A 13,047-nucleotide genomic window follows, 5' to 3' on the forward strand; every position below is an offset into this window, starting at 1 on the left:
TCATTGGCTGATTTAAATGAGGGAGGGGGGTTGAACATTTAGCATAAAGATGAAGTAAAGGCATTTTTAAATTTTTTACTTTATGTGAGCACTGGTGTCTAACTTTCCAGACAGAAAAAAAAATCACTAGTGATGAAAATAACAATTCAATGTAACTCATATAACACTGTACCACTGTATGTTGTTTTGATTCATTGTTATCTCCTTTTTGTTTTTGTTTTGTTTTGCTTATTTGTCTGGTCTTGGGTGCTCGCTTAAAACCAGTGAGGCCACGGAAAGGTTAGACTTGAGACCCGTTCTTTGGGGGCTCTTTCTCGTTCTGCTGAGAGTGTTTCTTCAGCTGCCAGGAAAAGATGCGTGCACGAATTCTTTTGCCTGTGTCATGATCAACTCCAGCTCCGTAGATGAACCCAGCTGTGGCAAGTTGATAAGTCCAAGTTTCAAGATGACACAAAGGGATTGAGTCAGGCAAGACCCAGAAGATTTGGGGCCAAATTAAATGTTACTGCTCGATGGGAAAGAAGAGAGGAAGGAGGATATGGAAATACACAGCCCAGTTTCTGCTGAGATGATAGGCTCTGGAAACCCACCCCGCATGCTCACTGTTAACTCAGTACTGGTTTGTGTATTTTCCGAATCTGCAGTGGGTGGCTTCAGCAGTCACCCGGGGACCGGGCACCCGGCGCCCTGTGATGACTTTTCCCTCTCACGGTTCTTGGGATTTCTCTGGAAGGTTCTAATTCAAAGGCAGCTTTTATTTGGAAAGCTTCAGAAGTCATTTCACTCTACACATTATATGAGGAGTAAAAGGCTTGTTTACGTTTAGCTCCACTGCTCTTAAACCCTTGTTCTTGCTGGTAAAATTTATGTGAGTGGGAGGGAGATTATTCCTAGGTATGGGGTTTGTGTTAGAAGTTACTTTTTTTTTCCATTCTCATTCACCAAATAGGTACTGAGCACCCACTAGATGTCGGGGTACATGGGCAAAGCACCTGTTTCAGAGCTTGTGCAAAACCTCAGTTTCTGAGGTAGCCAAGCCCTGCACTTTTAGCCCTGCGTTGAACCACAGGTAGTGCTGACGGCCCTGTTCTTGTCATGGCTGAAGGCTTCTGGGAGATGGATCTTTGGGGAGCTACCTTAGCTGAGGCTCTCTTGGTTGAATCTCTAAGCACAGCAGCACAAGCCAAAGCTTCCTGTTGAGTAATGTGGCCTAAGGGGAGAGAAATGAGAGAAAGTTCAAAGTCAACAATCTTACAAAACAAATAAGCAAACAACCTTGCAAATGTTTATGAATCCATAAAATTTCCTCTACTCTGCACGGTAGAAACCATTGTGTTTAACACACCCAGGTTGTAGGATCTTTGAAGACAGGCAGTGTACTTCTCTTCTTTTGCATTGCTCATTCAGTTAAGTTAAAAAATACATGGTCATTGATCAACATGACAAATCAGTTGGGGAGGGACTTGGGCCATGAGTCATCTGAGCCTGACCTGTGTATCTTCATTTTCAAAATTTTCCTCAAGCCAGAAACTGATATATTGAATCTCTGTCAGTGTTTTTAGAGTGTAGGCTGCAGACCAGCCACAACACAATCATCAGGCTGAGGCCACATTTAATAACGCTTTTTTGAAAATTCAGATTTCTGGCTCTATGCCAAAGACTTTCCTAATCAGAAACTCAGAGAGTTAGGTCTGGAAATCTGCATTTTGATATCTCACGCAGGTAGATCTTATGCGCACTAAACACTGAATGTCTCTGCTCGGGTTTCCTTGGCCTCTATGCAATTTTACTCTACGAACAAAGCTAGTAGATGATGCTTCTGCAAGACTTCAGGCAATCCTGAGCAGGCTGCATTGAGCTTTGCCACTTACCGGTCACATGATCCTGGCCAAGTGATTTAACTTATTCACCTCTCAATTTTCCTTTCTGCAAAATGTGGGTTATAAAAGCACCTACCTTTTGGATGGAGGTGACTGAGTTTCAAGTAAGACAACATTTGCAAAGTGCTCCGAACTGTCCCTGGCAGATAGGAAGGCCTGATAACAGATACCTATTGTTAATGTTCTTGTTATTCAACCATTTGCAAAAACCGTGTCTTTTATGCAAACGCAGGAACAACAATATAAGGTTGATGTGCTAATGTTAAGTGAGCTGCTTAGAAAAAGAAAGCTCTTCCAGTGACAGAGGCCAGCTGGAGACCCAAGTCATTTGCTAGAAGAAAAGAGACTCAACGACAGTCACATCTTTCACAAGGTTGTTGCTTAAAGTCTGTGAAGATCTTTTGCAACCATCATTTCATTTGTGCTTCATAAAATCCCATGAGGTTGCTAGAAGAAGAGAGATGTCAGAGCATGGGCGTGAAAATGCATGATCTGTGCAGGCGACGGCCCTGATATTCACTCTAAGACTTGAGCAAGTTGTATAATGTGTCTGAGCTGCAGTTCCCCACTGCTGTGAACTGGGGAGAAAATGTATAATATATAATATTACATATTATATGTGTAGAGCTCCTAGCACAAGGTCTCTAGCGTGGGAAATGCTCACGAAATGTAACTGTTATTGTTGTGAGTAAACCAAGCCTCTGAATTCGCACATCCAGCAAGCGGCTGACCTGTGGTTTGAGCCTAGACCATCTGCCTAAGCCCATTGCCATCTCTACTAGATCAAGTGCCTGTAAATCTCAGACAGTTGTTGACATTTTATGGCAATCCATACTCTGATTTCTTGAAGCCCTCTTAATTTACCCATAAAGCCTTGCTTAGGATTGTCAGGGATAATCATTTTTAAACATGGCCTGCCAGCCATGTTATAAAATAGCACACTGGCAGAGGAGGCCATTCTACTTGAATTATTTATCTGGAAACTTGACTTCCGGCTGCAGCACTCGAGTCCCTCCCTAAGGTGCCTGGTTTGGGTCAGGTAGTTAAAACTCACCAAGCAGCTGCTGGTGCCGAAGGCTGTGAATATAGCGGTTCTGCAGGGCCTCCCACTGGGGCCTGGAATTGTAAATCCTCATGATGCTGTAAAAATAGCGCTGCTGCCCTTGGGTTAGGTCCTGTCGGAGCAGAGCAGGTGATTTTGATGAGTTGGTGGAATTCTCTAGGACTACGAGTGTGATGTATTCAAAGCTGACTTCTTTTGGAAATAAGATATATATATGTATACATATGTATGTATAACAATTTTATGTGTGTGTGTGTGTATATATACAAATTGTGTGTATATATATATGTATGTATACACACACACACGTATATATATATATATATATACACACACACACATACATGTAACAATTGGAAAACAACAATTGGGTAGTTTCTTCCCCTAGTTTATTTAAACAACTTCCACTGGCCTGTGTGATAGTAAAAATGGATAAGCAAACATTCTAGGTTAAGTAAGTAGGTCAAGGTATTGGGCTGAGAGAGATCTAAGGATTTCTAACATCTTAAAATTTTATTTATCTATTATGATCCTTCTTGGAGAAGGTAGGCCATGAGAATCTACACAGGGCCTGACATAGACCCGGCTTCTGAATGGGGTCAAGAGAACTTCCCACCAAGAGTTGTCAGTAAGCAGGGGGAGATAGCTGGATGAGTGGATGGGTAATGTGATAAAGGTTCAGCATTATTTAGTTAAAAGGTGCTATGAACACAGAGGAGGAAAATAAACTCTGTGCAAGGCTTTCTAAATGAGTTGACCAAAACATCGGAGTCTTAGGGTGAGGAGAAATTCCCCCAAAGAACCAGAATACCGGTTCTCAAAGGGTATTGGCATCACCTGGGAACTTGCTAGAAATGCAAATTCTCAGGCTCCACCCTAGATCTACAGAAGCCTAAACTCTGGGGAGTGGGACCCAGAACTCTGGGTTTTAACAAGCCCTCTGGGTGATTCTGACACAAGCACACTAAAATTTGAGAACCACTGTGCTGGAAGAAAAAGAAAGGCTAATTAGTGGGAGAAAGTGGTACAGATTTCCAATGGGGCACAAAATATCTGGATATATTGGGAAGCAGACTTTTTTTTTCTTTCTTCAAGCAAAATATAGAGTCTGAGCTGGGAAAGGCTTAGAGGTAGGCAGGGGAAGGTCATAAAAGCCTTATAGATGTAATGTTCCGACTCAAATCTTAAAAGTAATACTTAAAAAAAGTTTAAAGATTATCTTTTATATGAGGAGCCATTGAAGGTCTTTATTTAAGTCCGTGATTCTCAAAGGGAGTGATTTTGACCATTGAGGACATTTGACAATGTGTAAAGACATTTTTGGTTGTCATAAATGGTGAAAGGGAAGATGTATGGTACTGGCAGTCAGTAAGTAGGAGCCAGGAGTGCTGCTGAACATCCCACAGTGCACGAGACAGCCTCCCGGTCCCTCGTAACAAAGAATTATCCAACCCCAAATGTCATCCTTTCATGTGACCAGATTTTGCAGCTGGCCCTGCTGTGGAGGATGAGCTTCTGGGAAGACAGACCATTGGTAGGGAGAGCATTTAGAAGGATGACCTCTAGGGCAAGCAAGGAGCAAGAAGGGCTGGGACTACAGTTTCTGTTATATACCTCATCTATCATCAATGCTTATCGTATGTAGATGGGGAGACTGAGATAGTGGCATCAGCATTCTAGAAAAATCAAAGAACAAGAAGTTCACCATAGGCTAAAAAATTCAAAACAATGACAGAATTTTCAAAGCAAGTTGTTAACCATTGTAATGAAAACTAAATTTAAGTGAATCAAATGTAAAAGTAAAGTGACTTTCATCTGTTAGAAATTTGGTGTGGAGGGGTGCCTGGGTAGCTCAGTGGGTTAAGAGTCTGACTCTTGATTTCAGCTGAGGTCACGATGTCACCCTTCATGAGTTCGAGCCCTGCACTGAGCTCTGTGCCAACAGTGCTGAATTCTCTCTCTCCCTCTCTCTGCCCCTCCCCTGCTCGCTCTCTCTCTCTCTCTCTCTCCCTCACTCAAAAATAAGTAAATAAACTTAAAAAAAATGGTATGGAGTTGAAGCCTGTGTGTCAAATTTATTTTCTGGTGTCTAGAGACCTTAAGCTTGATATTGAAAATGTGTCCAGAGTGAAGGTAGCAAAGCCAAGTATTTCTCAATTTGAGACATCATTTCAACTTTACAGTTTGTGAATTAGATGTTTTAAAAGATAATATCTTTGAAGAAGATAATCGATTCTTAATTAAGCTTTTTCAAATGACAGACAACAATATAATATGAAAATAGCAAGCCAGTTTCAAAAGCAAAGCTCCAAAGGGCAATGGGAATAATCATTATAGAAGATAAAATCTTAGCAGTTATTGTTTTATTTCGTGGGGCGGGGGGGGGGGGGGGGGAATGCTATGTCCTTTCCTTAGCAGGGATCTGAGCTTCCTAAATAACAGTCTTAATATTCTTACCCTATTGCTTATCCTTCCTTGAGGCGATGGAAGAGAACTTAACTTTTGCAAAAAGTATTTATGAGAATGGCTTTAAATAACTTTGACTGAAAGGCACTAACATCATTCTCTAGCAGGGAGCCATAACATGGTTGCTTCCCGCCACCGATTAGTGCTTTCGCAATGAAGACAAGACTGTCCACAGAGCTCCTAAAATGGGCTGGGTATAGGATCGGATCATCCAAGGGCTCATTTATTCACCACACAGGCCGTCAACGTGCACTGAGGGCCTTTGTCAGGCACGATGTTACCAAATACTGGGTAAACAAAGACATGAGAAAAAGTTCTCCAGCTTTGAAGGAGAGACCTACAAATTTTCTCCATTAGCGAATGATACGCTATACCTTCAGTAAAGAAGTCTCCAAGGCAGAGGAAGGGACGCGAATACAAGGAATCCGTGGAACATTCCCAAGTTTTTGCTGTCTTTTCCGTTTTTCTCCCATTCTTTATCCTGTGCCTCCAGGGAACAACAAAGCATAGCATGAAATTGCATTTTGTTCAGCCTATTTTGGGACCTAAGTAAATAAGTAAGCAAGTAAGTAAATAAAGAAACAAATAAATAGATGTTATTTATGTCAAGGGATAAGAAGTTTTCTCACGTGTTTCCAAGTAATTGGATCTCACCAGACTGCTCAGTTCTGTACTTTTCCCTATTCCCACCTGCTATTTATGGAAGGACTTTTCTTTCTGCTTCATCTTGTGTGTGCAACATGTAGACTGGGGAACCACTCCCTGTCACAAGTTATTTCTTATAGTTATAAATAATAGTTATTACTTTATCTGACTTTAAAAGCAGTATATGTCATTTTTGAAAATTTATCCATGATCTAACTGTCCATAACTATTGGTGGCATTTGATTGATTTCCTATTATTCTTTCTTTTCTGTGTACATTTTGTATGGTTTTAGAAAAGGGAGATGATACTCTATATGTTGTGCACTTTCCCAGCTCATTGAATATCCCTTAAAAAAGCCTATAATTTTTAGTGGCAGTATAGTATTCCTTTACATTTTTCTCCGTTTCTTGCACATTTTGCAGTTTTCCGGCACTGCACTGTCCAAGAAACTATTAAACTTAGCTGTATTTCTTGCCAATTGCCTGACAAAATGAAGGAGCCGCAAAAAAGACTATGAGTAAGTCTTTTTTTTCCTTTCCATATTGTTTAAGGTTTGGAATCTGAGATGTGTACAATAATTAAAAAAATTAATAATCAAGGAGTAATAGATATATTGGAATAGGGTCGCCAAGGCATGGAGTGAGAACTCTAAGTGTTGTCTCCTCTGCTCATACCTTTGCCCTTGCCAACACCTACCCCCATCGGGTTGTTTGATTCACTGAGATCATGGCTATAGAAAGCTCTGCTTCATGCCAGTTCCTTCTCTCTCTCCTCTCCTTTATTATATGCTCATGCACATGCATACATAAAAGCACCCACATATACACACGCTGAAGAAGTATTTCAACATGTGATAAATCTCTGCTTCTGAATTCATGAAGCTAAGGCTCCGATCTTCCTGAAGAGAAATTTATTAGGAAAACATCAGCCAACATCTCTGTGTGTCTTGTTTCCACGATATAAACTTATAAATTAAACTATAAATATTGTACTTAATACTGCCTTCCCTCAATGTGCACTTCAGAAACCACACTAACCAAGATAACTCTTTTAATATTCTCTGTGATAAAAGTTGACACTCTATCCTGTACTTAGATCTTCTCAGTATCCCTCCTCCCATTTTCCAGATCTGCAGAGCAGAGCATAAATATTCTTCAAAGCTAGAAAGATTTCTTCTTTCCTCAACTAGCATAAGGAAATGACTGACGATCTTTCTTGTGGCAACAATTCATGGGTGTTTTCTTGGGCTATTGCTAAGGAAATCCATCTTACCTAGTCATTGGACTATACCTGATGAAGTTTGATTAGAATGCTTGGAAAATTCAATGAGGGAAAATCTACCAAATAACTTCTGTCTGAAACAAAAAGATTGCTTCAAAGACTTACCCTGTATTATAAACTTCCCTCTTTTAAAAGCTGCTACTCCTATTCAGTGTAGTCTGCTTGCAAGGTCTCTTTCTTCATGGGATGGTGGCGGTCGAAATTCAGTCTGTTGATAAGCTGATATCTAGGCAACGTCATGTGATGAAACAAGGAGCTGGGGCGGGGGGGGGGGGCGGTGGATGGATTTGGCTGCATGCCTTTCCCTGCTTCTGGGCAACATTCAACTGCACAATTTATCTTTTTCCTTTGAAATTTTGTGTCTAATCAAGTGTCAACTTCTAAATCTACTACATCTGCATTATATGCAGACATGAGAAAAGAAAGTACATGGAGACAGAGAGGCTGAATATTAAAGGTCAAGAGATCCACCAGGGCAATGGGCCATTATATATTTCCCAGATTTGGAGTCAGTCCCCTCACCTACATTGTTCAGAATGAGGAAGAAACAGTTCCTAGATATAGACCTATGGGAGTGAATTTTACTGTGGTAACCTATGGAATTGTTCAAGACAGTACTCCTTTCTTAATTTTTGGAGGAGTAAGATATTCTCATTTTGGATCTTGGTTAGAGGCTGCGTATGATGATAATGAACCTGTGGCACAAGGATCTTGCCCACACTGATGTCATCAGCATAAGCCTCGCATTTTAACCTGACTCATGACAGCAATCTTACCCCTCCCTCTGGAGTAGCATTATTACTACAGACTTCCTTTTTTCCTTTTGAATCCTCCGTCTGAATGCCAGATTATCTGTAAAAATGAATAATTCCTAGGGAAAATGGAAGAAGAAATACCAAAAGAAAACCACAAATTCAAAATTCTTAAGTATCTAAAGGGAGTATCTCATCAAGATGAGAGTGATGAATTGTGTAGCTTACAGAAGAAAGAAAGAACTCACCAGACACAGAAAGTCTGCATTTTCTTCAATAATTTAAGTTATTGAAGACTGGGGAATAAACATGGCAGACACAGGAGTCTATAAAAGCCTGTGGATACCACAAACCTCTCATTGGATCTGAGAGTTTGGTGATTCTCTACTGAGAGATAAAGAACAATTGAATGCAGAGTTGACATCGTCAATTGAATCTTCCTTGAATGTTTTCCCAGCATATGATGAAATGCCTTCCAGGGTATACCACATCTGCTGACTGTTACACACACGGGCTGATTCATAGCAGTGTGCATCAGTCCCTGCACCACCAGGAAAACAGAAACAGATCTAGGTGTTTGACAAAGAGCTTAATGTAAGGAATCTGTTTCAAAAGTACTGGAGGGGCGCCTGGGTGGCTCAGTTGGTTAAGCATCTGACTTTGGCTCAGGTCATGATCAGGTTCGTGGGTTTGAGCCCCGTGCCCGGCTCTGTGCTGACAGCTCAGAACCTGGGGCCTGCTTCGGATTCTGTGTCTCTCTCTCTCTCTGCCCCTCCCCTATTCACACTCTGTCTCTCTCAAAAATAAATTAACATTAAAAAAAAAAAAGTATTGGAGTGGGTTAGAGGAGCAAAATAAGAAAGGCCTGCTCATGCAATGATAGGCAATTCCACTCAACCACTAACACACCTAGAGCTGGAGGACAAAAGGGAAAATGATTTTCCCCAGAGTCCATAAACACTGTGCCATCCAGGCTGTTTCCGTTGGAACACGGCCTGAGTAGCACCTCAGTACCTGGCACTCAACCAGTGCCCTTGCTTCCCTGCTCTGTCCCAAATGCTGATGTTACAGTGGCTGTCACCCCCACCACTGCCCCTGCTGCTACTGTCCCTGACATGGTTGCTGATGCTTCCACTGCCACAGACGTAAGCAGAAACCATGAAAGCAGTTTCTCCTTTCCTCTCACCTTCCATTTTCTGTCCCCCATTGGATGCCAGCTGGTAAGGGACTCTGCAAAATGCATTTTGCAGTCTTCCCACTGCCGTGATAAAGAGAAGGGTATAGAACGGTAAGTGCAAAGCTGGGAGATGTTGACACTAGCCAACACGTGGGGATATCATCAGCGAAAATCTAAGAGGTACCTCTTGTTTCTGTGATGTCAGGTGGGAGGCTCAAGAACTTAGATGTACAGTCAAATGTTTGCCTATTACCACTAAGGTTTGTAATTTTTAAAGAAAAAAAATACCTAGCTCTGTACATAGTGTCAAGGAATGAAACAGGAGGTTTTGGTCAGTAATTTAACATTTAAGAATGATGAAACCATGCATATCATCAGTTTTGATCAAAGACATTATTTTTCCAAAGACTAGACTTTTCAAAAAGAATTAAAGTTGACTACAAAAAAAAAAAAGAATAAAAACACCTAAAATCTAATTACTATAAGGAATACAGTGTTGACTATTGGTAGAAAATATGCATGCTCTCTCAGAGCTGAAACAGTGGTAAAACAATGGAATAAGACAGTGGTATATCTATATAACCGTCCTTAGAACATGTGTTTTCATGGAATAATAGAATAATAAAGTGTTTTGATAGAATAGTAGGGTAAATATGATCTCATGGTCATTACCAAGTGAGGAAGGAAGAGAGACCCATGATTAGAATCCAAGATGAGGTTAATTCAAAGAATCTTAATCAAAGAATCCAATCCTAATCCTAATTCAAAGAATCCAATCTTCTAGAACAAGAGGCAAAGCTTAACTCTATTTCATTGAGATAGGTATTTCCCTGGAAAAGCATGAACCCAAGGGGAAATTATCTGCTCATTTCTTTCTGCTTTTGCTCCTTTCCATCATTTCCAGGATCCTCTTAGCTGCAGAGCTCTCCAGGGAAATAGTTATGCTAGGCACAGATATCCTCCCTGTGCTGCCCCAAGCCCTCAGAGGGCCTCAGTGCACCATCATGAAATGAAGGGACTGTCCCTGTCCCCATTCAGAGCTGCTGTATATCACCTGGACTTTTGGATGTCTCTACACAAGAGTCTTACACAGACTTTGTTAGACTCTCTTTCTCGTAGGACTACATAGCCCGTTGGGTGTAATCTTGCTTGGTGGGTGTTGGAATGGGTGTCAATTATTCCTCTACTATCTTGTTTTTCTTCCCTCTGATCTCTTCGCAGAAAATTCCCACTTCTCCAAAACTCCAAACCAAAGCTCTCACACATACGAACACCTTAGGGGGCACTGGTCTCAAAAACTAGAAACCTTAAAAGTCCCAGTTTGGTCTATAAAAGCCACTTTCAATGAGTAATAACTACTTTGAACACTTAAATGCAGTGATTATCAGGAAATGAAAAGCTGGATATGGTCATATATGTGCTTAGGACTTTGGGAAAACAGATTCAAAAAGTACTGAAAAAATCTAAAATAGAATATAACTCAAAAACAAAATGGTCTGTGGATTTAATTTTGACTCTATAATCCCAAATAAATGCTATGGAACGAAGAGGTATGATGTCAAAAGAAACTAGAACAGGTGTCCTGGGAGCTTGTAGATAATTCTAGATTCCAGACCTTGATTTTTTTTTTAATTGTAAGAATTTGCAAGAAACTCTTTTTCATTAGGGACTAGCAATGGTCCTCTAAAAATAGACCTTATGACATAGTTATTAAGCAGGAGAACCAGGATTCAAACCCATGGTTACCTGCGGTCTATGGTTTCTCCCCTTGGCCTTTGGAAATAAAAGGGAATTTGAGCAATACACTCATTGCTATAATAGGAAACTCTGTCTCCTTGGGTGTGTTCTGTTCCCATCTGCAATATTGCTTTGTTGAATAAGGGGAGGCTTCAGATTCACAAAGTCTTATGGTCATAATTCTGGAGCAGGTTATTAGTCTTAGGATACCAAGTCATCCATCTTCTAATCTAGTCTCCTGGGAAGGTTTCACACAAGCAGGCCATTCCCATCAGTTCTCAAACCTGCCTAGGGGTTTCTGCATTCACAGAACTTAGGGGTTTAAAGCGTAGGTCCTTGTCCATGAAAACACTTCCCAGATGTATTCTAATTTTCTAAAAAGTGGACTGAATAAAAATACCATCTACTGCTCGGCAACAGATTGGCAAAACAACTTTATAAACATTTAAAAGATCAGTACTGACAGCTATGTTTTCAAGCAATGTCATTTCCTTTTGTTGTTGTTCTTGTTAACAGGGAGACGGTTCTGGGACTCTTAGATGTTGTAGACCTGGTATTTCTGCTGTTGACAAGGTGCCTTGTGCAACCCTCATGGACAGATAAGTACAATTTGAAACTTGTTAAAATTTTATACTCAAGTGTGCTAATTAATGAGTTCATGACAATCTGGATGGGTTTTTGGTGGCATGCTCTGATCTGTTCCACAGTTTCACCAGCTTATTAAGTTCTCAGATGACGAAGATCTAGTTTCCAGATGATAGAGATCTAGGTGGGATGGAAAACATGGCAGATGGCAGATGACGAAAAGATCTCGACAAGTTAAAGTGATGGACTGCATCTAATAGGACAAAATGCAGTAGTAATAAAAACAATATTCTGCATCAGAGTTTCATTTCTAATTGGACAAATACAGAAAGAAAATGTGATGCTTAGTAGCAGTTCAGGCACAGGGAAAGGCAATGCATCATGAGTTAATGAGGCCGCCGGAGGGATTCATGAGTGTGTATCAACAGAAGTATAGTATCTAAAACAAGGCAGAGACTGGGACTGCCCTGGTGTGCTTTTTGTGCTTCAGTGTGTGCAGACAAGGGACATAGGCAAACTGGGCCATGTGGCTAAACTAGAGGTGCTTCGTCATAGGATAAGCTGACACATGCATTAAGAGCTATCGAATCTGGAAAAGGCCTATGGCAGAAGGGGGCGGGGTGGGCAATAATGCGTCACAAAGTATTTGAAGAGATCACGCGTTTGAGATTAGACTTACTTTGTATATCCCCCAAAAAGAAAAAAATTAGGATCCATAACTAGAAGCCTGCCGGGATATAAATTTCTGGTGTAAGAAACCACCTCAAGAGAGAATGAGCTCCCCATCCCAGATGTCTTAAAAATAAACTCCCTTGATGAAAACGCTGTAAAGGGTATTTACACATTATACTGGGTCGCTGACACTATAATTCTATAATTCCAAAGGCCTATATATGAGTCAGAACATCCCAGCTCCCCCATTGCCTGCCTGGCCCTTCCTGATCCAGTCCATCCTTCTTTCCATAAGCTTCAACGTTCTGTGCTTTGAGTGAAGCCACAAATTTGGCCAGTTCTTATGTAACTGTGGCTCACTGTGTACCATTCCAGGCACCTTTGTAACATTAACCCATGTAAGCCTCATAATGTACTGTGAGGCATTCACGATGACTAGCTCCATTTGGCTTCTGAGGAAATGGAGCGGAAGAGAGGTTACCTAACCTGCCCATGCTCCCACAGCCAGGAAGTGGCAGGACTGGCACCTGAGCTCAGGCATGTATCTATCCCTCCTTCTTAGAGACCTGGGCTACCCACAGCGAATCTCCTCTGGGCAGAAGCGCCCTGAGAGGTAATCTTTGGCTTGGAATTGACACACTCTAGTTCTGAGACGTTCCAAGTCCAAAGTCAATGGGGCAGGAAGGGATACTCTTCTCTAGGAGGTCATGGGAAGGAGCGAATGTTTACTTAAAGGTAATTTGATCTTCCATGAAAGGACTGGATTTAGGCCAACTCCTAGCCGGGGG

At 41.1% G+C, this 13,047-nt stretch overlaps 1 protein-coding gene and 1 long non-coding RNA gene across 3 annotated transcripts in view; one reads left to right on the plus strand and one right to left on the minus strand.

Moving 5' to 3' along the window:
* LOC125168319 (uncharacterized) overlaps window positions 1–12,175 on the plus strand; it is a 94,977-nt gene extending 82,802 nt beyond the window's left edge. For both annotated transcript variants that reach the window (XR_007153082.1, XR_007153085.1), the window contains exon 6: window positions 11,519–12,175. This is a non-coding gene — a long non-coding RNA (uncharacterized LOC125168319). The remainder of the gene's footprint in view (window positions 1–11,518) is intronic.
* On the minus strand, window positions 1,017–7,455 carry FAM216B (family with sequence similarity 216 member B). Its single transcript, XM_047863359.1, has 4 exons — window positions 7,442–7,455; window positions 5,784–5,896; window positions 2,935–3,055; window positions 1,017–1,210 (listed from the first exon to the last, which is right to left on the minus strand). The coding sequence occupies exons 2-4, from the start codon at window positions 5,880–5,882 to the stop codon at window positions 1,017–1,019; spliced, it is 414 nt and encodes a 137-aa protein (XP_047719315.1). The 5' UTR covers window positions 5,883–5,896; window positions 7,442–7,455.
* Window positions 12,176–13,047: the final 872 nt, after the last annotated feature.

This window comes from Prionailurus viverrinus, chromosome A1 (assembly GCF_022837055.1).
Source record: "Prionailurus viverrinus isolate Anna chromosome A1, UM_Priviv_1.0, whole genome shotgun sequence".
Taxonomy (NCBI): Eukaryota; Metazoa; Chordata; class Mammalia; order Carnivora; family Felidae; genus Prionailurus; species Prionailurus viverrinus.